Genomic DNA, 25,551 nt, shown 5'->3' on the forward strand with positions numbered 1-25,551 from the left:
TATGAGAGCTGCTCCATCCAAAGTGGGATGGATGCCGTCTCTCCCAATCAGACCAGGTTTTCCCCAGAAAGGTGTCCAATTGTCTATGAAGCCCACATCGTTTGCTATATTCAGATGTTACAATTATCATAATATTGTGACTATGTATGACAAACCTGACTAGGACTGGAAGTAGTAAAGTTGAGAAGTTGTAAGCCTTTAGCAATGAGAAAGCAGTTTGTCACGACTGCTAATGGATCTGAATAAGAAATGAAACCAGCCAGTCAGTATGTATGACCTTTTGTGGTCTGACTGATCCGCTGATTGATCATAAAATGTTCCTGGATTAGCCAGCGAATGTTCATAATTATCAACATATAAAATATCTAAATAAATGAACTCATCTCTCCTCAGTGGAAGCAAAGAGTGGGCTGATGGACCCATTACAATGAGGCAGGTAATGGATAATATGTTTTCATGCAGATTATCTCCGTAGTTCAGAAAGTGGTGTGCTTTCCTGTCATGTTTTCTAAAATATGGTGAGAAGTGTAACAAGGGGTACAGAATCTTTGCATTTCAGAGACATGTGCACTTTCTACGCTTCACGGAGTAAGCTTCTGCTGATCGGAGCATTTAATTGGGTGTCAAATCATTCCTAAGTGTTTCCCAGCATACTCTGGGGCTCCTGGACTTCAGGGGCACCAAACAGCCACATCACGTAGCACCAGTTGTCTAGAAAATAATGATATAACTGTTAAATATTACATAAAATGCTAAATGGAACTTCAATGACTCCAGCATAGATCAACTGGATAAGCTTAATTTGTCTATGTGGGTGCTCGTGTCTATGCACTCATTATGCGTTTCTTTGTAGCCAAGCTGTGAGGTTGTGGTATAATAAAGGAGAACTGTGAATCATTAGTAACAGTGCAGTAAGGTTAAGAGCACTGTCAATCAAAGTAGACACAGAGTAGTTAAGATGCTTCCATGTGGGTGTCTGCATGTGCGTGCATCTGAATCATAATTCAAGATTTAAATGGATGATTCACCTTCATGTTGTCGAGGCAGTTAGCGGTGATTGTAAACAGTGCTAACAATAAAGCTTTGCTGTTTAAAATGTTCTTTTTTTATGTGCACCCTCCACGGGGAGGTGTGTGCAGCGGTGTGGGGTCATCCTCAGGTCAGCGCTGCTAGACTCAGTCTGGCTTAAGGACATTTCATGAGGGTGGATAATTGCCATGTTGAGGGGCTTGAACTTGGTTCTTCCTGTTGAAGGATCTTGCTCGTCATTAGGCTAGCGTGATGTACAGAATAAAATATAATCGCTGCTTGTTGAAGCGCTTCCAACTCTAGAACTTAAATTGACAGCAGGCTTCCTTTGACTTCATTTATTTTAAATGAGGATTTTATGATGTTTGTCTAACCTTGGGCATGGCAATCATCCGTGTCAGATCCAGTAAGTCGGATCCTGGGAACAAAACTCTGAGCAAAACGGTTTAGCTCTGGAGGAACAGACATAGTAATAATTATTATTAAAATATCATAGTCAAGCAACACTTATTAATCACTGAGGCAGCATCAGATTAGATGACATTACTATTGTTACCACATATCCATCCTTTAATTGCACTCTTTAGGGCATGAACTGTTCTATATTTTTGATGAATCATGATCAAAGGCCAAAGAGATTTAAATAGTCGCCTTAAACTGAATTCAAATTCTCTCACAGCTGTTTAAATAAAGTCATAAACAAAACTCTAAAGTAGCCCACTGGAAGTTTGAAAATTGAACTTCAAAATAAAAGCACAAGCTAAATTTCGGCAGGTGGGTAGATACTGTGTGAACATGGAAATGTGGTTAATACTGTATAGGAGGAAACACAAATAAGCAGACAGGTTAACAAATTAAGATAGTCTTTTCAAAATTGGTCTTTTATGAATTATTTAATACTATTATGATATAGCATATGTAGTCTGTATATCGACTATGTGTTAGCCATATCTAAAACAGCAGTCTACTGTTGAACCCATGTAAAATTCTTAAGCTGCAGTCTATCTTTGTGGAATTAATTAATTAATAATTGAATGCCTAACTAATTTATATTTTAATTTAATTTAGTCCATAATTTAAACTGTTATGTCCTTGACTGATTAATCAATTTAATTTAGTCTACTATATGCCAAGAGTTGATTAATACAATGTTTATTTGTCACATATAATCATACAGGTATAGTCATAGTGAAATGTACTTATGTGAGCTCCTGCAATGTGTTTAATCAAAAGCATAGTACGTGTGTATATATAGTGATATATAACGTTGTCCATAAAGTTGGAATGAAATATTTTTACCTCTTCTCATGAAATTGTGATTTATTCTTGATAGATAGTGTATCTTCTCAAAACTTTATTGATCAGTCTCTTCCAAACATATCACAGTAAAAATTAAACCACAATTAACCTGACGTGCATAAATAGGAACAGAAAGAGGAATGTGCCTGAAAACAAAATGATTCCAACTTTATGGGCAACAGTGTATAATAATGGTTACTTATTCCAGTCCATTACTTCCATAGTAAAGTAAAAGTAAGTAAGTAAAAAGTAATCTTAATAATGTAAGTAAAAACAAACAAACAAAAAACAAGGAACACAACAACTATAATAATAGTATGACAATATTTTCACAACTGTATTTAGCAAATCTTTGGTATAAGTATAAGTTACACACATTTAACAGCTCTGGAAATTGCAATTAGCCTAATTATTTTTCATAAATTCAATAGAAATTAACTTTATTAACTATCACATTTGTCATTTAGGCTAATTATTATCTGGCATCCTGCGTCATTAATCATGCTTTGAAGCTTTTAACAGTTTAATCAAATCACACTGTGTGTCATATATCATTATCACATTTATAAAATCAGGCAGTGAAGGTTTTATTTTGGTAATCATGACCGGAAGTAGTAGAGGTTATTGCTGCTGGCTTGTGGTCCGATGTCTGCCGCTCGCGACACAGACGCACGCAGCTGCTTTCATTTCTCCAGCGCTCGAGACGCAGCGGCAGAGAGGGGAGCTCGCGCTTCTTGCTCCGGGGATATCACCTCTGACGGACTTGATATCAAACCAAAAAAAAAATTAAAATAAATAAATACGCAGTTCATCTCTGACTATGACCACTTGGGTGTCAATTAACAAGTGCAGTTTCTCGGGACATAAACTGCTCTAATGGTTTTTACCGTCACTGGTTTTAATGTGTTTTATGTGTTTGCGCTCAACAGTGAGGTAGACTCATTTTCCAGGAGTGTCGGATTTATCCCGTGGATGCGGCTGCAGGGGTCGGTGTCTGAGCCCCGCAGGATCAGCCTGTCATAGGGCATCATGATTTCTCGGGTTGTTCACAAGTGGATGAGGAATATTTCTCCCGAGATGCTGCTGTTGGTGCCCATGTTGTGGTTTTTACCTCTGACTGGAGCGGCTCCTTCTGTCACTACCGAGCAGCTGGACACTGGGGTGGTAAGTTTTCTACCTTTTCTATTAAGGGGATTGGAAGTTTTGCTACTTACTGCCACTTTTGGACATGGGGGGGTGGGAAGTTTGTCCACTTGATACCACCACCAAATTTTCTTACCATGCTCCACTCTTACAAAGGGCACTTTACTCTACTTTTGCATGTGGATGCAAAGCCTGTCCTCTCTAATACTTGATCTGAATGTTAACACCCAACAGCAGTCCATTGCACATGCAGGAGAAGCTTTGGCGTTAAAAGCTGGATGTGATGGAAAATAAAATAGGAGCCTGTTCTCCCAAAGCAGAAATCAGGATTCCTGTAATGGCTTGCAATAAACAAATGTAAATGTATTTGCCTTGGCGGAATATCGACCTCCTCCAAAGCATGCTGACATAGTATATGCTGCGCTGATAAATGGTAAATGGGGCTCACTTCCAGCACACTGACAAACCAGAGCTATAAGACGTTATTGGCTATTTCCTTTCCCCAATGATGCCTCTGAAAGTCTGCTTCAATATGTCGCCTGACGCCAAGTTTAAACAATTACTGGGTTTAGAGATGGGCTGTTTAAATGGAAGATGTGACGGAGCAGCAGATCCTGTTGAATCAATTAAATAAAGCAGGTGATGTGCTATTATTTAGAATTTAGTAGTAGAAGATAACTGTGGGACAAATAATTAATATTCGCCTAATTTGTTCTGTGAATGTTTTAGGATCATTTTAAAGCAAATTAGACTCACCCTAACACTTTCAACTAACTGTATCTGAGTGAATTAAAGCTATTATATGATGTTTTCATTAATAGTTTAGATCTACAACGTACTTTGTATTTCTAGTTTGATGAGCAGAGCACCTGCAGATAAAACAAGCTCCTAATTAGTAACTCTTGAGACAACATCCTAATTAATTGTGTTAATGGATCCACTATCAACATACAGTGTGCACTTTTTTCTTCACATTTATCTTTAAAAACAAATGTACACACAAAGCTTTGGTGGATTCATGTTATTCTGCTGCTCTTCAGTGTTTCTCCTCAGCTGCATTGTTTGTTTTTTTTAGAAACAGAACCTTGGCAATGAACCCATTGTTGATTTCTATGTCCTTTTGGACCATTCGTCTGCCTGGTCGTAGAAGCCGCAGACATAAATTGACCCTCAGCTCCACAACTTTTGTTGAGGACAGTCATCTGGTGTTGTGTAGGACTGGGGTTAGTGCTCCTCTCTCACACAGTCTTTGTATTTGCTTTAATCTTGCTTTCACTCAGGAGATTCAACATGTTAACTGGTTGGATGTGAATGATCTGCTGTTTGATCAGCCAGTCCTTCAAGCTGCCTTGATACTATATTATCCCTTATCAAATCAAGATTGAGTGTGTGAGCAAACACTTGGCTTCTTCCACATCCATTAGAAACTGAGTCATGTTGGCATCACTGGAGTTTCTCGCCACATATCTAGTGTAAGTTTAAAACTCACTCCGGGTTTGTACATGGTTTGGTTTACCAACTATTGAGAGAACAATCTGTGTTTCTTGCTGTTGAGGTGTTCAACTCTGCTCATCAGCTGTGTGTTTACTGCAGCTCTCTATCATTTCATGGTGTACAAATGGTTTATACGAGCTCCTGTGCTGGGGAGCAGCTGCCCACATTTTTTTTATATTTTTTTTATTTTTTTTTATGAACCTATAAACCAAAACAATAAATTGGAACCGCCTAAAAGTTGGTTGGATAGACAGAAGCAGGGCTGCGACTGACAATAATTTTGATTAACCTGCCAGTTTCTTGATTGATCGATCAAAAAGCCCATCACAGTTTCAAATGTCATGTTTTTTTATAACCAACAGTCTTAGGATTATAGAAATCCATTTACAGTGATATGAAACAGCAAATCCTCAGACTGGAGAAGTTGGAACCAGCAGATGATTGGCAAAGATTAACCAACGATCAAAATAGTTTAGGACTCATTTTCTGTTGATTGACTACTCACCTAATGGAGTAAAGGTTTCAGCCACAGTGTATTATGTGAGCTTTTTTTTGTACAGTGACTTGTTTTCATCCTTGGAGCACATGGGATCATACACCTGAGTGTGATAACTGGTCTCAGGCTGTCTGTTGTCTGTGGTTTAGGATGACCAGGGGAGTTGAACAGACAAATACACAGATGGGCACCCGTCCATTGAGACACTCTTCCCCTGTGACCGGCTGATTGACTTTTAAATAAGATTTGATAAAATTGCTCTCAGCTGTTGAGAGCAGGTGGATAATTGGTAGTCTCTGGTTTGAGACGGTTCTCCCATCCCGTGTTCCCTGTTGTGTTTGTAAATGCCATACATTTGGGACTCAGCCCATGAAAACAACCATCTAAGCACAGAACCATGTCCTGATCTCTAGCTCTGCTGCTCCCCAGTCCCATTATACTTCACAGCCATCGTGCTGCATCACTTGGCTTTTAGTCGAGCTTGAGCACTGAATGTATCTGTCTCTCTTTGTAACTGCTGTAAAGTGCGACCATAATTAACTGAGCGACAAACTTAAGCACAGCTCTAAGGTATCCAGTTTTTAGTTTTTCTGTTATCTTGCTCAGTTCATCGCTACAGATCGCTGCTTTGCACTTTCAGCCTTCTAGGGACCTGCTACATAGCAGCTATAATCTAATCTGCACTATGTTTTCCGCTCATCATATCATTTTACTCCTGATGGCTAGAACAGACCAGAGTTGGAAGCAGGGCTGTACTTGCTTTAGCAGCTTCCAGAAGATTGAGGTGACTATACCAGCCATTGATAAAAGTACCTTAATTCCTGAATTGAAGAAATGTCAATGTGTAGCGTTGAATCTCTTTTAATTTCTGTCATTTTTCATGTGTTGTAAGAAGTAAAACCAAACGAGTGTGCAGCGGTCTGATGGGACAACCACACCCTGCCTCTAATTCTCATTTGGCTTTATAATTTTTCAATGAGATTACCATCTGGTCTTGTGTCTGCTGAATAGAATAGAAAAGGGAGGGAAAAAAATCCTGGTAGACGCCACCCTCCTCCACCTACTTTCACCACTCTCCCTCCCCGCTAGGTCTCGTAATACTGAGTTCCCTCTTGCAACTAGCCAGCCCGGCCCCAGTACCACCACCCCTCATTAGCTCTCTCTTTGCCTTCCGTGAGTGGCGTATTTCAGCAGTATCATATTCTGTCCCCTCAGTCTCCTTCCTTCAGTTTTCTCCTCCCAGTCCAGATAGGAGGCCTTCTTCTGCCAGCACATCATGGTTCTTCTGATTACACCCAGATGCCCAGACATAGAGGGGGGCTCAAAAAGAAAACTAGATGTGAGGACAGTCAAGGAGAAGCATGATGGAGGAATTGCCACACTGAAATAAGTAATCAACTCGGGTCAAGAAAGGGAAATAAATATGACAAGGATGGGGAAAAGGGACAGAATACATTCATCTAAAGAGTTGCAGACATGATTTCACTTTTCAGCGTTATATCTGTAAGATAATTTTAAGAAAATGTCTTCAACAGCTGTGGCATACCTGCAAGTAAAAGGGCACAAAATGCAAATTTTAAAATTTTTACTCATTGCCATGCCATGCTGGACTATCAGGATACTTTTAGCACCATTGTCCCACTTTTATGTAGCCGTGTGACCTTTCTCTCTGTAGCACTGTATCACGGGGCTTATATGCAGGGCAAGGACACCTTTTTTTTTGGGACGTCGAGTGGGAGATGACTACACAGTCGGAAAAAATATATCATTGCAGAATGATTGACAGAGAGCACAAGAGACAGCACAGCATGTAATATATAGCACATTCTCTGCTTCTCAGGAAGAGGGAGGCATTGTGGAAACCAGTCCAATCCGTCATCACAGCTTTATTAAGTTTTAAAGGTCTTTAGGGAGTGGCAGGTTTCTGTGGAGATTTAGGAGTTTATGACATCCTTAGAGGCCATTTCAACAAGGATCTTAAGGAGTCCTAACTTTAGTCGCTGCCACTGTAGGTGGTGATGTGGAACTGATGCATGGCAGCTGCAACACTTCTGCTTTATGTTTTTAGTCAATGACAACACCAGATAAATTTAGGTGAATTCATGACTCAAGTGGATAAAATAGACAAAGAAGCCCGCTGGTTAAATAGAACATTTATATTTGAAGGTCATAGGTTTATAAATAACTCATAGGTTGCTGTCCTTGTCTTTAACCAACATGGTAAATCACTGCCTGTGTCTTTGGCACTATTGAATCTGGCAGACCTGGGACCAGTTTGACAAAAATAGACTTGACTATTAACTATGACCTACATCTAACTAGTAGTCAGATTCCATGCAGACATCTAAATTCATCCGTTGTATATTCTGGGCAAATGAAAACTTCTGTATTGAAAAAGACAGATGACTATGCAAGCACAGCAGACAGTGTATATTCTCATTCCCACAGAAAATGTTCACCTTCTGGAAGAATTCAACAGTTACAAGGACGTTTTACTCTAAAAATTCATTGTAACGTTACAGAATCTCGACAAAGTGCTGATATGTAGCAGGGCTGAGATGCTTTTTAACGTGGCAGGTACTTTAGCTAACACAGGTTTTAGTTCTGGGGAAAACTAACTAACTAACTGCTTACAATAGGTTTTCAAATAAGTTTTATTTCATTTCAGTTCCAGGCCAAAAGTTTTGTACTACTTCAATATATCAGCCTTTCAAAGTCTCACATAAGCATCAAATATTGATGAACTGCACATTATTTATTATTACTGACAGTGAGATGGATCAATGTGTGCAAGAGTCACTTAAGCAGTAAGCGGGAGGCTAGTGTATTTTTGGGAAACTGTCTAACTTGTGTCGGATTTAAATGCAAAAATATGACTGGCCTAAGACGACAGACCAGTCTGAAATATCTTTGTGAAACCATCCCCTGGTGCTCTGGAGAAATTTGTTCATGTATTGCATGTGAATTTCAGAGTAATATGCAAAGACCCTAATTGATTCTTTCTGTGCTGTTTTTTCCCCCTTATTTAATAATACAATGATTGAACTGACTCAAGAACTCTCTGCTGCATCTTATCAGTTAATTTGCTTTTCTAAAACATCCTTCTGTAGTCACAGCTTAGTTCTATCCCAGCTATTTTCTGTTTGATTTTACAGTAGTGTTTAATATTGTGGGCAAGTGAGTGCTGTGTTCCACAACAAAGCTGCACGCGATGTTGGCTTTTTCCATTGGCTTGAGCTGACTTCATTACTTGAGCAGGCCCACTCCAGGGCTCCCCATATAGAAAACCTCAAATCAACTCCATGTGGACAGTTCTATTTTAACCCCAGGAGCCCCGCCTCTGCTTCTTGTCTTTGACCAGATCAAGGTTTTGGTTGCCACTGCTATTCAAAGGGCCGACCAGATCTTGTAATTACAGTGGTTTCTGGTGTTGCGCTGGCTCACATGCTGAACCCTAAAATAATCCATAGCGCCGCCAACCAAACTGCCAATAGACTGCTTTAATAGCACGATCAAGAAAACCCGAGAGCAACAACAAAGCTACTCTGAAATTGCTTGCAGAAATTGGCAGAATTATAATAAGTGTGGTTTTGTGTGTGTCTTTGTGTATCTCAGTTTCTTCTTATGTTTCGCCATAAAATGTGTGTATGCATGATTGTGTGACTGGTGATCTCATAGCTTGTCTCTCATTAGCATTTGTCATTTCTTAACAAGTCACAGTGGAGTGGATGATGGAAAAAAGGAAAGGGGAAATGGATGAGGATGATTGCTTATCATCTGTGGAGTCATCTTGAAGATATTTATGTTCTCCTGAACCCATTTCTCTGAAGGTCCCAGTGAAAATGAAGAGAATTATACAGGAGGAGGGGGAGAAAAAAAAACACGTGAGATTGAGTGGGTGGCAGAGATAAGCTACGCCATCAACTATCACTGGCAATTAGGGCCACTTTCTTTTAGTCCAGTGTTGATACTCAACTTCCTATCAAGTGAATGTAATGAGCCACTAACAGTCTGCTGAATTTTAAGTGGTGCTCATGATTGTGTGAATTGCAGTCTGGACTAGTCTTAATCTTGCAGTTGGATTAATGTGAAGAACAGGGCCACACCCCTCTAGGTTTGAGTTTAAAAATAGAACCACATACAGAGATGAACACACATGCATGTATGAGTGTGATTTTGCACATGTGCATAGTTACTGTAGACATGCCAGTTGCCAGCATTCCTCAGCTAAGAGTAGAGTGACATTGTCTTCTTTGTGAGGATCACTATAGTAACACATGGCAGCTATTTCATGACTTTTATGTGGGCTTTGTGAACCGCATACAAGGACCGTACATAAATACATTCTCAGGTATGTATATACATACATTATTAGAATCATGTATCACCATATTATGTTGCCTGTGGTTTCTGTAAAGTGGATTTGATCGACGTTTTCCATATCCTTGAAGGTCATAGAGATTAAATACGATCTACATGTGATATTGATTTCCTGAATGATGGAGGTTTTGACAAGAAAAACAGTTATGTAATGGTGAATGGTCATTCTGATGTAGTCTGAGATTCCTCAAATATAATGCAATGAAACAGAGACAACCCCTCTTCAAACCTAAACTGTGACTGGAGCAAATATAATCGTTCTTATACAGTTGCGATGGTCACATTTGTTCACATAAAAATGTTTTCAAATTTTATAACTTCATGCTATAGGGCTATAATCCTGAAATGCATGCTAGTACTGATGTTTAATATGCCTATCCAAGATTCAGTTTTATTAAAATCTGTCTGGTGTGTATATTTTTGAGAATGTATTTGTGCGTGGCTTTGCATCCTTCTTCCTTATCATGACTATCAGGAGACACCGGGTGAACTTTATTCGATCCTTGTGTTTGTTGGCTTTGGTTGGGTCCGATGCCACATTACCGCCCACAGAGAGAGGGACATCAAAGACGATTTAGGAGTTTTTACCCCTCAGTGGAGCCACTGAAACCTATGCCTGTTGAAGCTCCAGTTACGAGGGGGACGTTCTAATTGGCTCTATCGGTTTGTTTATCTTTTATCTTCATTTATGAAGTCCTCTTTCTCCTTCCCATCCATTTCTACCCTTTTAACATCCCTCATTCCTTCACTCAGTCTTGATCTATACATCCATCCATCTATACTTCTGTATGAAGATGATTCATGACCTGAAGCTGGATGACTGATTTTGTCTGTAATAGATTCATCTTTGATGAATGTTTGTGCATGTATGTAGGGTTGTATGTGTGTCTGCCTTACATTGACTCTCAAGGCTTTGTTGAAGCCACAGGAGTCTTGACTTGAAGTCAATTTGCTCTCCCACAATGATGCACGGGTTAATTTACCGTGCACTGCATAGCTGTGTGCCACAGAAAAATTTATGGCTGCCAAATTTCTAACTGAAATGTACCAATGCCTAAAAACGGCAGTGGTGATAAGACTTTAATATGCACAGGGAGGCCATCTTGTTGGCCTCTCAAATTGAGCTGGTTTGCTCCTGGCACAGATTAAGAAAATCTTGTCCATGGCAAACGAGGCAATCTTCTGGCTAGCCACTGATTAACAGTCTCGGCAAAGCAGTTCCTAAAAAAAACAAACATTTCTTAAATCATTGAGCACAGAAAGCCGTTGTTTGCATCATTTTGAACAATATGTGGGTGTGGCTTCTATGATTTGACTTAACCTGAACCATTATTAGCATTAGCAATATTTGCATATTTGCTGGTTCAGTTTAAAATTAATACAAATATTTTGTGCATTTAACACAGTCTAACGACAAACTACCAGGTTGGTTGTGGAAACCTGAGCATGCACAGTTGACTCATAAAACTGTGCTTACACATGCTTGATAAATGAGGCCCTACCTTATTCCAGTATATGAAAACGTGTTCCACAATGTTCTGCTTCAACCTAATTTCTCCCACTAACATTGTTTACTTTCTTCATGGAGCCATAGTGGCTCATTTTCTCGTCCACTTAACTTTTGTTGCTCACATTCTTTGTTCAACTTCTTTCTTCTCTTTTCTCTTTATACTCTTTTTTTCTGCCTCCGTTCTGTCTGTTTTGCACCTTCTGCATTACTTTTCCCCCTGAGTCTTCATTCTCTCAACTCTTTATGTTGCTTTCTCTCGATGCCTCTCTCTCTCTGTGTCCTTTCCTCTTTGTATTCTCTAAACATCTCTGCCTCTCCACCTTCCTCCTCGCTGCCTCCAGAAACAGACAGTAGTTGAGCCTCGGCTTTCTGTACAACCAGCTGTTCTTAAACCAGGGATTAGATGATTCACTTACAGTCACATCTTAATCCTTGCTGTCATGCTCTCTAACACACAAACATACAACAAAGTAGGACAGATTTTGGCTCCCACGTGCCTATGAAATGACATTCACACTTCAAACTGAATGGGTGTCAGAGTAAATGCATCCATTAGAATGTACTGTACCCTTTCAGCAAGTCAGACTTGTGTCCCATTAAATGAACATTGTATCAGCAGAAGAGCCACATACTGTCTGAAGAGAAGTGATTGAGTGTTTCAGCATGGTGGCGCTTGTGCCATCTGTTTGCAACATAGTGGGCTGGAATAAAAGTAATGACTTTTATTGTATGTCATTCCTTTAGTCTGGTGTCTTTCTTTCCTGTTCACTGCATACAATCTACGATACACTTAAATATAAATTATCATAATTAAAGGGGTGAAAAAGTCTGTACAACTCCTTAGATTTCAATGTCTTCTTGTGTCCTTGTTGAACAAAACAGCAGTTAACATCGCTGTATTACATAAGAGCTAAGGATGTACTATAGGCATAAATTCCAGACTTATGTTGAGCTATTTTGCAGCAGATGCCCTACTAAGAAAAAAGACTGCAACTCTGAATGTTCATTCCTTCCCTCCTGTGTTGGTCATTTGCAGATTGAGAGAAATTTTAGATCCTTTACTAAAAGTAGCAATACCACACTGTAAAATTACTCCACTACAAGTAAAAGCCCTGTATTTAAACCCTAACTTTAGTAAATGTAAGTATTTTTTGGTAAATGTACTTGAAGTATCAAAGGTTTGTGCATAAAAGCAGTCCCTGCCAGTGTTTTATTATCATGATGTTTTTTTAATTAATATTACTCCTGCATTAATATGTATGTTGCATTTTACTGCTGTAGATGTTTATGTTTGAGCTCATATAAACTACTTTACGATGCATCATGGTCTATAAGATCATTATAGGTTTGTAGCATCGCTGTCCTGTGAGAATCACAACTCTCTCTCTAAAGTCAAGCTGAGCTCAGAAAAACAACTTGTTTTCAGCTTTGCAATGATGACTTTACCAACTAATCCAAGAGAGAAACAGGACATTTTAATCAACCCATGAAGGAACACTTCATCTTTCTGTTTATCAGAAAAAATCAAAATCAATAAATTTGGATATATGGTATAAAAAAATATAAAAGGACCTAAAGCGCTCACACAAATGGATAGTGGATTCAAAATTGCAATATTTACCTCTGAAATGTAGTTAAGTAGAAATATAAAGGTGCATAAAATGAAAATACTCACGTAAACCTCAATTTATACATTTATTTAAGCGCAGTGTTTTAGTAAATGTACTTTGTTACGTTCCACCACTGATTATTTGTTCTTTGGTGTCCGCTCGTGAAGGGATATATAAGAGCTTATATGCAGTGTATTCTTTTTGATGCCTACTTGTTAAAGAGGCTTTGTCACATCAGAGGCAGCACTACGTGCCAAGTCTATTGTGGATCCAGTAGAAACATTAATAATGTATGCACAAATAGTGCTAATTATATCAACTGGGCCAGTTAATTTGAGGTATAAAATGAAAGTGGTGTGGTTTAACATAAAGCTTATTGTTCACAGAATATATACAGATTTTAAAAAAGAAGTGACTATTTCAAAAAATGATCATGCTCCCACGCATGTTATATGTCCTGCTGAAACAAGAATTTGATTACTGAGGATCAATTTTAACTGCTCATTACGGATAAAGAGGTCAGAACATATGCTTCTGGTGGTGCAAAGTGAAGAGTGAACAATGCAGAGATGCTTTGAATTCCATACAATGTACAAAACGTTCTGTTAAATACAGTTTTGTCTAAGGCAGTATACAGACAAAATCAATCTGCTGCTGCTAAAAGTGTCTAGTTGCTGCTTTCACTGTAACAGGAATATTGTTATGTTAAATATTCAATTGGTGAACATATTGTGAATCTTATCATATCTTGTGTTGAAATCCACAACGGTATTTCCGTGGAACTGTACCAGAATTTCAGATCCCAAGAGTTGGCAGATCTATGTTAGCAACAAATATCAGTGTCAGACTTCTGCAAAGAGGCTTATCAGGTCTCTCTCACTCATACTGTGGGGCTCAAAGACTGAAACACACATGTTGCAAAGATTCAGCACCAGATAACTTTAGAGTTGAGTATGTCGGCTTGACCTTTTTTTAAGGTGAGGTCTTGGTCATGGTCACCAAAACAACACTCACAACACTGATCAATGATCAGTCCTGCCTGTTGACCTGAGTGCATATTTACATGCATAAGGTTCTCTGAAAAACTTGAAGCAGTGCTTCAGTGGTTTCCCCTTTTTTACTGAGTGTTAAAAGGTTCTGTAGCTTCAGCTTTCATAAAGTTTGACATTAATTTTGTCACACTAATGAAATTCTCTATTCTCATTAAAACAAATGACTAAGCTAAATGAATACACACCTATCTTAATTCAAACAGTGGGTGTCCCAAAACCATTTTGCTAAGTCTAATAAGGTAATTCCAGGCCACATTATATTTACTTATACTAATTGGTCAGATATGACAGTTAATGAAAACATAGATTAAAATATATGGTTGGTAACATTGCGGCAAGGCTTTTAAAAAACTAAGCTCCGCTTGGAAGATTTCAAACAATAAGAAAAAGAGTTTGCCCTGCAACACACACAAAGGAGAGAGAGAGGTCGTGTTCAGTTGAAAGTAGTTAGAGGAAAGGTGAAGAAAATGCCTTAGAGTAGACAAATGATTTCTGGGTATGGATTAATCCTCACTCTTCCACCGCCTGGCAATCAAGGCTCAATTTTCTGTTCGATTAAACGTGTCATTCAGCCTGCATGTTACCCCCAATTTTCCTCTCTTTCCATCCCCCCTATATTCTCCCTCTTTGATCGTATCTGTTTGCAGAAATGAGACTAAATCCTCCATTCCTTCTGTGAATTGTGTTTATGCTCAGGTCAGCCTCTGGAATAGTTTCAAGAGCTTCTCAGTCAAACACACTTAAGCTTTCATTCCTTGGATCCTACATCATTCCAGTGTAATACTTTAAGTACACTTCCTCTCACTGAATGAGCTGGTGAAAGAAACTGGGAGGCTGCTACAATAAATAATGATAGCATCATTGCGCAGACACCCGTGGATGTTCTGATAAGATTCAGTTGAGAGCCATATCCTCCATGGAGAGGAGCATAAGAAGCAGAGGGATGCTTGATGTGAGGCATTTACATCTGTGTGATATGTGTTTGCTGATGTATATATCATCGAGTTCAGGCTTTGCTCTGTGTGCTGTCAAAACTGTTTATAGGCGTCAGAAATTTATGGGACTTTTCCTTTTGATTTCTGTCGGAGCTTCATCTGCATCCGGCGATCTTACCACCATCTCACATTGTGACGCTAGCAACTTAACGTCATCTTGCCAGCCATAAACAAAAGCAGACACTTAGTAGGCATACCACTGGTGGCAATCATCCCCCCCTGATGCCCCAATGTTCAAAAAAAGGCAGCAAAAGTAAAAAACATGCTATAGGAAGCCTTTCCTGTGGACAAAATGTGATGAAGCGGCCTCTAGGGTGCCCTTCCAATGGACAAAACACAATAAAATGCCCTCTAGGATGCCCTTCCAGTGGAGAAAATATGATAAAGTGCCCTGTAGGATGCTAACCCTAACCCTGACTAAGCGGTTTCACCATTAATGTATCACAACTTTCTGTCCTGGTGGACCCCTTGGCAACCTTGACTATGAGACGACCCCCCCTTTTCCAACACCAGATTTTGGAAATATATTTTTTGTCCCCAGAGCTATTAATACAAAGATAATTCCTCATTCTTGATGAATTTACTCTTGTAAAATAAAGTATGAGCTGCTTCCACTGCAGCTTAATGTAAATCCACCATTAATCTAGCGTGTCCAAGTACGTTTTCTAGTACAGCAAATTCATTGTGCCTGTCAGTCACATACTCACACACTTATTCATTTTCTCTGGCTGTTTGCATTTTTCAGCTTCTCGTCATGATATTTCATGACTACAGTAGTTTTTGGCTGCTTGACTGATAGTTTGGTTCCCAGTCAATTTCTGCAGTGAAAATCTCAGGATAAGCTTTTGACTTGTTTGCACTCAGAAATGTATTTGCAAAACTGGGCTTCCTAAACACTTTTGGGGCTGAATAAACCCAAAAGGGGCACAATAAACAGAACTGAAGTAACTTGCGAGCCTAGCAACATTAAGGTTACAAACTGCCCATAATGCAACACTCTCTAAATGTAACAGTCTCTCTCTGCAATGCAGTCATGGATAGCAACTGCATTCGCAGATAGAGAGGTGGGCATGTAATCCACCAAAATGTTTAGTCCTCCCTTTTTCAGCCGTAATTATCAGAATTTTTAAAATATATTTATTATATTCAGGCCAGTACAATAGACAACTGCTTAGCTGTTACTTTCAGGTCTTCTTAGAATAGTTTTAACGTTGTCACACACATCAGAATTTGCTCTTCACTGCTGTCCTCAGCAGAATTTGACCACATGGTGAAACTCACTGCAACAAATATTTAGTTCTGTTCAGCTCCCATGGAAAGTGGTTACTTTCCCGACATGTGGTGAAGAAATGTATAGATTTATAAAGACAGTTTGATGTGATTCTGACTCCTCCAAGACTCCAAGACTTTTTTTCAGAAAGACATTTTGACATGTTGCAGAAGGAAAAGCACAGATGTAAATAATAAAATTGTGATGGATGAATCCCATTTAGCTGCCTCAGTTTCAAGGTCCTGCTGTTGTGCATGTTGGCTCGCTGTCACACTGTCATGCTGCAGGACATTTGGGGAATATTTGGCTGCATCAGTTGTTGTATTCAAATAAGTTTTTGTCTCTCAAGAGTGAACTCCTCCTCCTATCTTTCCCATCAGAAGGATAGAAGTAAGTTCAAGACATGTTGTGTTAAATGAAGGTTAAGTCAACTGATTATTTTTGAACAAGCTCCGGTTTTGGACTTTTGGGGACTTACTGATCCATTTAATTCTACTGTTGTCATTTGTTCAGGCACTGAGGTGAAATATATGTAAAAAATGGTAAATTTTGTATTAGGATGGTCAAAATCTAAATTTTGAGGCTCCCTGAAGATTGTTAAGGTTACATTCCATAGCTGTAATGTATTTTTTTGTTTTTAGGGTTTGCATTGTGCACATGAAATGTCACATTTTCTTCTCTGAACAGCTCAAAACTAAAATTCCAACAACAAAAGCAGTGTTGTCAGTAGAAAGCACCCAAGAGGCAAGGAAAAGCTTCATCCTTGGAAATAAATAATGGATTCAGATGATAGTATCACCAAACTTTTAATGCAAAACTCACTTTTCAAATGACTTCACTCGTCAAGTATTCCAGTGCAGCTTCATAACCTCATCTTTGAGGTAGTCAGGAACAATATAAACACTACTATGGGCCGAGCTACTTCATGACCCTTTGGGAGTCAGTGAGGTCATAAGGTTAAACGTCTCCAAGTGACTCATTTCCTGTCCGTGAGGCTGAAGATGAAGGCACCCTGCAGCTGTTCATCAGAGCTAAACAGGGAGGTATTGTGGGACAGATGAGGCCATGTGCACAAGGGCAAAAACTGATTCTGATTTTGAGTGATGTTGCTGTGGTGATACTGTCATCGCAGCCATTTCGTGTGTGTGTGTGTGTGTGTGTGTGTGTGTGTGTGGACTGACCAAAAAAAGGATGTGATGTCACAGATCAGTAATAATGGAATAATGAGTAGTGTGAGACTGATACTGCAGTTTGTGATATTGTAGAGTACAGTTAGAATACTGACTCCTCTATTTTCAAACATAAGATTCATTTGTTTCTATTTGCACGTCAAATTTAAACAACAGTGAACTTTGACCTGCGGCTCTGCCAGAGCTTGCACTGAAACAGGAAACTCATTCTTCAACTCAACAGTTGCATAGGTTTCAATTACAGTGAATGAGAGATGAAGACGTATTTACAGAAGCTGGTGCAAGTGTGAAATGCCTTAAGAGGAGTTCCAACAACAAAGTTTCTAAGAAGATAGTGTGGTGCAAATCTTTATCTTGTGCATTGTGCCTGTTAAAATATGTATGTTATATTCTTTTTTTCTTCATGATGGCACACCCTAGTTTTGCATTCATTTGTCAGAATGCAGTTAGTTCTCCATCCACGTAGGTGGAGAACGTCTGTCAAAATACTTCATGGTCACAGTGACTAACAGTCTGACAGCCTGTAGCACAAGAGCCACAGACTTTGAATCACAAACCAGATTAGCCTTTTTTATGCTTAAGTCTCCTTCTTATTTAACTTACAAGCATGACGCTGGGTGAGCGAGCAACCCAAACATTCACCTGGAGAAAAGTGCACTCCTAATGTCAGTTTACCAGCAAGTTAGATAATTAGCCAGTAAACTGCAGCATATTTTTGTGAAAAAACAAAACAAAACAAAACAAGAAAAACACTTAGGTTCGGTTAGATGCTTTTTTGGTCCTTACTCTTCCACCCCACTGCTAACACACTGTGTGGTCATGGCTTGTAACCTTTGTTTACTTTTTCTCTTTTTCTGCTGCCAGTTTTTGTTACCAGAGCTCAGACTGCTGGCTGCTGTCAATCAAACACAGACACCGACAAGGTTCTAGCCAACTGAGACGAAAAGGTCCATTTGTGACATTTCCCCGAAGACCGTTTCTTCTTCTTTTTAATAATAAAGGGATAACTACATGTTATTTTAGATGGATTTTAAATATTTGTTCAGTCCTCTTCTGTTTTCTGGTCACCTACACTTTTCAGGCTGGTTAAATAATTAAAAACTTCACTTTGTCCACATTAAACTTGCATTTCCCCCACCCAAACATCAGGTCTTTTCTAGAATGGATAAATCTTAAAACGCTGGCAACAAAAACAGAGTTTGGCTATATTAATGCTGATGAGTCTCATGTTGTAGGAAGTGTTTAATTGTTTCCTCCTGCCTTTGGTAAGAAGATTTAAAATTCTTTGCATTAACAAAACAAAAGGAGGTAAAAAAAAAAGAAAAAATTAAATAACATAGACTCACTCACCCACACACTGACTCTCTCCGTCTCAACCCTCCCGTTTCGAATGCTGATCACACAGGCATTCGGCAATCCAGCAACGCTTCAAATCTGTGCCCACACTAATCAGTGTCTCACACACATGAAGCTTGGCTTTCTACCTCAAATCTATTTTTTCCTTGGCTTGGACAATCGCTTTGTTGCAGAAAGTCAGTTAGCAGTTCTCTCACTCTGTTTGCTTCGTCCACAGCTACACATTGCTACTGTATCAAAGAGATTATTTAATTAAGGAAAGTCATGTTAGACTGAACTGCATCCCATCTCCAACAAGCTCCATACATAAATACTATAAATACACTATAGCATAACATACTATAAATACTCTAATGAGGTGAAGAAAGATGATGGCCTACTTGGAGTATTTGTATGCCCTATACTCTCTTTCTGTTTGTCTTTCATTCGCTCTGAATATTTCGTGGGATTTTGTAGCTTCTCTTACTGTATTAAAAGATTAGAGGGACCACAGTTCAGGATTACAGAGATGAGAAAATAGCCTTCACATCTAGATACTGTGGCTCATACTGGGAGTAATTCAAATTGTATAATACTCACGACACCTTAATTATGTGTACGTGTGTGTGTGAAAGTGAAAGGCAGAATGTATGTGCAGCATCCGCTGTGATGTTCTGTTAATGTGGATATAAATAAATTATGGGTGTATCCATGAACTCTTTAATTATTGCACTAGTGTATGTGTGTGTGTGTGAATTTCGTAGAAGATGGAACTGTACTCTAGTGGAGTAAAAATCTTGGTCATTGGTTGCGTGCATTCGTGGGCGGGCTCATGTTTGCAGAGTTGTGTTTTGATGCCTCGTATAGTGCAGAATTTTTCTCCATATATTGTTTCAAGGTGATTTAGTGTCACAAATCATTGGAACAGTGTAGGTAGATGTAATATGAACAGAATCTAATATCACAGTATATGTATTTTATTTCTATTGTTATATAAATAAACAGCAGCAGTCTCAAATTGGCCTGAGGAGACTCTTAGGATTTACTGTTAGTTCTAGCTCGCAAATGTATATTTTCACATTAAATTTTTTCGCTCAGTCTTTTATTTCGGAGTCATCATTTAATTTAGGAGCAAGTCTGCAAAAACAGAACGAATAAAATTCCCTTTATATATCAAATCAAAACATTTCGCAGGCTGTCTCACAGGTCTGACAGCAGCAAAACAACCGCCTGCTGTTCACTGGAAGAGCTCTTGTGTTATCCCAAACACATTTACACAGCAAGGATGCGCACAGTGTGTTTTAGTGGTAAACAGAAACTTTACACGAAGACTCCTGTCGGAGCCTTTAAAAGTGTTTTTAAGATTCCCTTGCCAAGTGTTAAAGTGGTACCCGGGTAATTCAAGTTTAAGACCAGTGATATGTGATGGCTGTAAATTTCCTGGAAATTCAATTTGGAAACTGTTTTGAGATAAAATATAATAATAAAAATAATAATAATAACCAATTGTTTTTTGGCTAATCCTCTGATGTAAATACCTGAGATTAAAGTACTCCATCACATTAATGCAAAAATATTGTAAATCCTAAACAGTCCAAAGACCTGGGGCCTGTTTCTCAAAATTGACTTGCAAGGATTGATCACAAAAGGTGGCAGTGTCTCATTTAACAAATAGTTGACGCTTGCAAATTGCAGATAAATTTGGGAGCTTCACAGGACTCTTGTGTGCTCTTAGCACCATTTTTGCATTTGTGTTAGTGAAATATGTCTAAATTAAAAAAACAAAAAAAAAAAACAGAGAGAAAATCATGATGATGTTGAAAATTTTGTGAAACTGGCTCCTGCTCACTGATATCCAACCTCGCTATATGCAACCACAGATATCGAGAAGAAGGAACAGACACCAAATCTCTGACATCTGACAAATTTCTGTTGTATCGAATTACCGTCATAGCAACCAACGAAGCAGTGGAGGTATACAGAACATGGAAAAAGTATGAAAAGATCAAAAAATCTGAGAAAAATTGAATGTTGTTGCAGTAGGTGCTACATCAATGGACAAGTTTGGTTTTAGAGGCATCCGTGCAGCCCTGTTTCCCACAAATCATACAGCGAATGATAAATGTCAGCTTATTGACAGTGATGAAGTGTTTTTTAGATTGATTAAATGCAGCAGCACAGCTGCCAGTATTCAAATGATAGAGTTTAAAGAGGGAGAAAAACATGCGTATGTCGTTTTGGAGAGCACTGGAGGGACTCTGCATCACTAATTACTTTTTTACACAAACATGACTGGAAGTGCTGATGAAGGAGTAATCTGGAAAAAGAAATGATGTCACTGTGGAGGAGACTTAAAGCCTCTCAGAACATAGTTTCAGATCTCAGATATTCTCTGTAGGGTTTAAATTTTTATGATTATATAAACAGCAATCAAAGTTAGTTTGGAAAAAGTAAAGTATATCTTATTAATACTTAAAAACTCAACTAAAATTAATCTGCTTCACTGGGGTGCTGTGGGAGTGGTTTAATAAGATTTGATTGACTAGTTGGACTCCTTTGCTCATAGTAAGGTGATCGAAATAATGTGTTTTTAGGGCCTTTTAAATGTGGGTTTACTGAAAACTGAAGTCTTAAGTTGCATTGATGCTATCATCCACAAATAAACAAACTTTTTGCTTGGAAATGTTTGACATTTTCAGACCTGTTGTCTAGCAACCAGCAGAAACTCCAGGAATTTATTGGTGTTGACCAAGTCCAACACATATCCGCCTGTCAAACATTAGCAATGAAAAAGATACAATGTATTAATTTGTGAGTTTCAGGCAGTTTTGTTATCTTTGGGCAAAACTTGGCTAGCAGCTTTCTCCAGTTTGTTCTTATTGTGTAGGATCTAACTCCTGGCAACCATATTTCCTAAAATAACCAAGCTTTTTCGCTTGGAAGTAGCATAGGAAGCACTTTGATTTCAAACAGATGTTTCATGGCTTTCACTCAGGAATCCATCATTAAAAAAAAATAAATAAATAAAAATATGTGGAGGATTAAGGCAAACCACACTGGAGTAAACACTTACGGCTGAATCTTGTTCTTCAAGTCAGTGTTGTTAGTGTTTAACCCAGACCGCAAACCTTTCCTAACCTTAACCCTGACACTAAATGTGGAACTACTACTGCTCTTCTAACCAAAAGCTTTGAGTTGCCTCAGGGGACGATCAGATGGACGCGTATTGCTACAGGCCACGGGCCTGTAGCGAATCAAGAAATTGATTCAAGCTGAAATCAAGCTATGGTGTTGCTTTTCTACTTGATGAAACAGGAAAAAAAAACTTCATAGAAAGCAATGGTTTGGAGTTCCACAACCCAACACACTAAAAAAAGGAAACAGTTTGGTGAATACTACCGTATCTTGCGTGTTTTTTTTTTTTTGTTTTGTCTGCTCATATCAGCCTCTCTTCTGCTTTTGCAATTGTCCCACCTTCCCTTTCACATCTTCTGACATTAAAAAATAAGGAACGGTAGTAAGGCCCAACAAACAAACAATGTTTTTTTTTCTGTCTACAGACTTATGTTGAGTTGTTAAGTGTAGCTATTGTGGGGAAGCAATTATGTCACCAACCTGTAAAGTTCAGAAAAGTTCTGTATTTGATTGTTGCACTAAGTGTGTTGGAATTCAGGCAAATGGGCATATAACTTGCTCAACTTCCTTAGTGTTACTTCCATACTGTAAGGATCCCATACTGTAGGGACATATAACATTGTTTTAATTTGGAAAGGCTTAAACACACACCAGTAAAAACTGAATGATAACAAACCAGAACTACTCAGGTCTTTGGAGCAGCTCGAAGGCTAAGTGGTAAAGACCCCCTGGGCCTTAGTTGGGACATGGGGTCAAGCCCCCAGGTCAGTAAGCATTTGCCCTGTTGGAATCACTGAATACCAAGCTTCAGGGCCGCACTCTTACTTCACTGCTGGAAGGAAACAAAGAATAAGGAGAAAGTTAACGTGGCTGTTTCCATTGAGCATTGTGCCAGCCATGATACAAGTAAAGAAGAGGTGCCCTATAGGTATGCTGCCCTATTGGTATCATCTTAGAGGCAAATCCATGGTTACATTTTTTTGTTGTTGATATTTATTTCTGCACATTCAAGGACGGGTTGCACAAATTATAAGTGGTGGTTTCATAATAAATGAACACAATAATATATTAATGACCATTTTGTCATACCAAACAGAGGAAATTGTGACTTTGTGCTCAATAAACCTGAACTTTATTTTGGCATTTACCAATTTCGATTGCAATTCATCTCTTCAGCTCTCTTTTTCATTTAATACGTCATATTGTGATAGCTTTACAAATATCTCAATATTACTTACCAAATGCCAAATAATGTTTTGTGCAGCCATAGTGGTTTTAAATGTCTTTCTTGCCTGAGTTTGCTGATCTAATGCAAATCCCAGCCCTGGACTTGCAGTACGCATTCATAAGGCAGTTGTATAGTTGCTGATTATGTAGTAAGTTGCTGCATTATTAAATCAGAAACACTTTAATAGGCATACATCTTTGTCATAATTAAGGCTTTTTTTGTACACTGATTTGTTTGTTTGTTTTATTTTCTTTGTCCAAAGCTAGTAACACACAAGATGACCTTACAATCTTCGACAGGGAACATTTATTTGCCGTCCTCCTGTCATCTTTTCTCTCTCAGCTTCCTGAATAAATTATTAGTTGTTTTGTCGCTTGCAGCAGTGCTTGAACTTTACACCGTGCTTTTCAAAATGTTCTTTAGTTCTGCTTTACAACTGTTGGTAAAGTCCATATACTTTATTTTTCTGCAAAATACAACACAGTAATAAAACTGCAGCTGTGATTGTTTAGGCAAATAACTTGCCACTGTAGCATCAAAGGCTTTGTGTGTGTGTGTGTGTGTGTGTGTGTGTGTGTGTGTGTGTGTGTGTGTGTGTGTGTGTGTGCTTTACTGTGTATCCTAATGAGCGATTAAAGGACAGTCATCTGTGCCCTCTTGTTGTTAATCAGATATTTAGAGAGGATGAATTTGTTGCACATGCCGGATCATGTGTTTATCTCCTGCTCTGCACTCGTTTATTTCTCTTATCTATATTTTGAGGGTGAAGACCCCAAGAGAAAAAAAACGGTTTATTAAATTTAAGATGCATGTAAATGATGATGATGATCTTCTTCCCTCCTTGTGGTAATTATATTGTTAAGCTGTCATCGCCTGTGAGGGTAAATGTTTCACTGTATGTGTGGTTGAATTTATTGTTCTCCTTATCTAGTCATCTTAGATTTTTTTTGTTTCTCTATTTGAACTCAGATGACTTGTTTACAGCCATATTTTTAAAAAGCACACCCGATCTCACCTAAACACAGTGACATCCCTCTATATAATTTAGCAGTGTTCAGCATGTTACTGAACTCGTTGGCCCCCGTGATCTACGATGTCAGGGTTTAAATTAGTTGCTGGCTCAACAAAAAAGTTTGATATAGTGAGTTTATGAGTAGTGTGTGAAAACAGGGAGTTGCGGTTTTGTAGACAGTACAGATGTAATCCATCACTTGCACATCTTGCTTACAGAGAGGAAGAAGTTTCAGAAAGTAAGAGCACAAATCGGTCGTAATCCCTCATTGCACAGGAAAACGGTCCATGCAGGTGCAACTGCAACAAGTCAGGGAGGTCACATGGCTGTCCCAGACTTATACTACATACTTAAAGATAACTACATACTAATTGCCATACAGTACTATGATATTTGAGCAGGTTGTATAGGGAAAAAAAATCATTTCATACTAACAAGAAATGCCGGATGTTTGTCAAATTATTTTCTTAAGATTTATTATTTATTTTTTGTTTTCTAACCTTTTTCTGGAGATTTCTCACCATCATTCCCAATTAGTTTTAAGCAAAAAGCAGCTCTTCCATTTTCTCAAAAAAAACCCCACCATATTTAGTACACTTGAGTATACTTCATTTGAATTTTCCAACACTAAATACTCACACCTGCTTAGAATTAATGTGGATTTAATGGATTTAATATGGAGTCTGGAAACTGTGACAGAAGTTTACAACAAGCAGCCATTTTCACATGAAATAGTGAGTAAACACAGGTGTTACCAGTGATACTAATAACGGTTCCATTCCATTCAAGTCGAACAGAGTCAGGGTGCTGCTGTGGTGCATGTCGGCTCACTGAAAAGTCTCTGCTGCAATAAATTGAACAAAACCTTTTTTTCCAAATATGTTTGGATAACCTGAAAGTTTAAAACCTCGTGTTTTGTGCCTCATCTGACTTATTTTTAGTGATGATAGTCAGCATGTTACAACGATAGGAACTATAAACAACTAAAACTTAACTTCTGGAAAACAGTGTCATCACTTGTGTTCTTTGTTGATTCATTGAGTCAATTTAACTCCCTTGCTTTCTTTTGAATTATTTGACCTCTCCCACATCCCCATGGCAATACAGTTTAAAATTCTTTCCGGAAATTGTTGTTGTTGTTCTCATTCTGCCTCGTGTAGCTAAGGGTCAATTCAATTTCCCTGTAAACCTTTCCCAAGCCCTCTGCAGGGATGGCAAAGCCAAGGATGAGGAGGCAATTATCAGCAAGCAGAGTTAGCCGTTGAGTTAATGGGATTTTCTCAACGTTGTCAATACAGAAAGGATCCCTCACTATCGATTCGTGTCGCTCACCTCTGATGAGTGCTGATCAAAAAACTATTTAGAATCTGCCA

General features: G+C 38.6%; 1 protein-coding gene across 1 annotated transcript in view; it reads left to right on the forward strand.

The window, feature by feature from the left end:
* Nucleotides 1-3,023: 3,023 nt before the first annotated feature.
* Nucleotides 3,024-25,551, forward strand: part of LOC104920093 (matrix metalloproteinase-17) — a 61,182-nt gene continuing 38,654 nt past the window's right edge. Inside the window, exon 1 of the mRNA XM_019260130.2 lies at nt 3,024-3,492. Within this exon, the coding sequence (XP_019115675.2) occupies nt 3,358-3,492 (135 nt within the window). The 5' untranslated portion in view covers nt 3,024-3,357. The remainder of the gene's footprint in view (nt 3,493-25,551) is intronic.

Source organism: Larimichthys crocea, chromosome IX (assembly GCF_000972845.2).
Source record: "Larimichthys crocea isolate SSNF chromosome IX, L_crocea_2.0, whole genome shotgun sequence".
Taxonomy (NCBI): Eukaryota; Metazoa; Chordata; class Actinopteri; family Sciaenidae; genus Larimichthys; species Larimichthys crocea.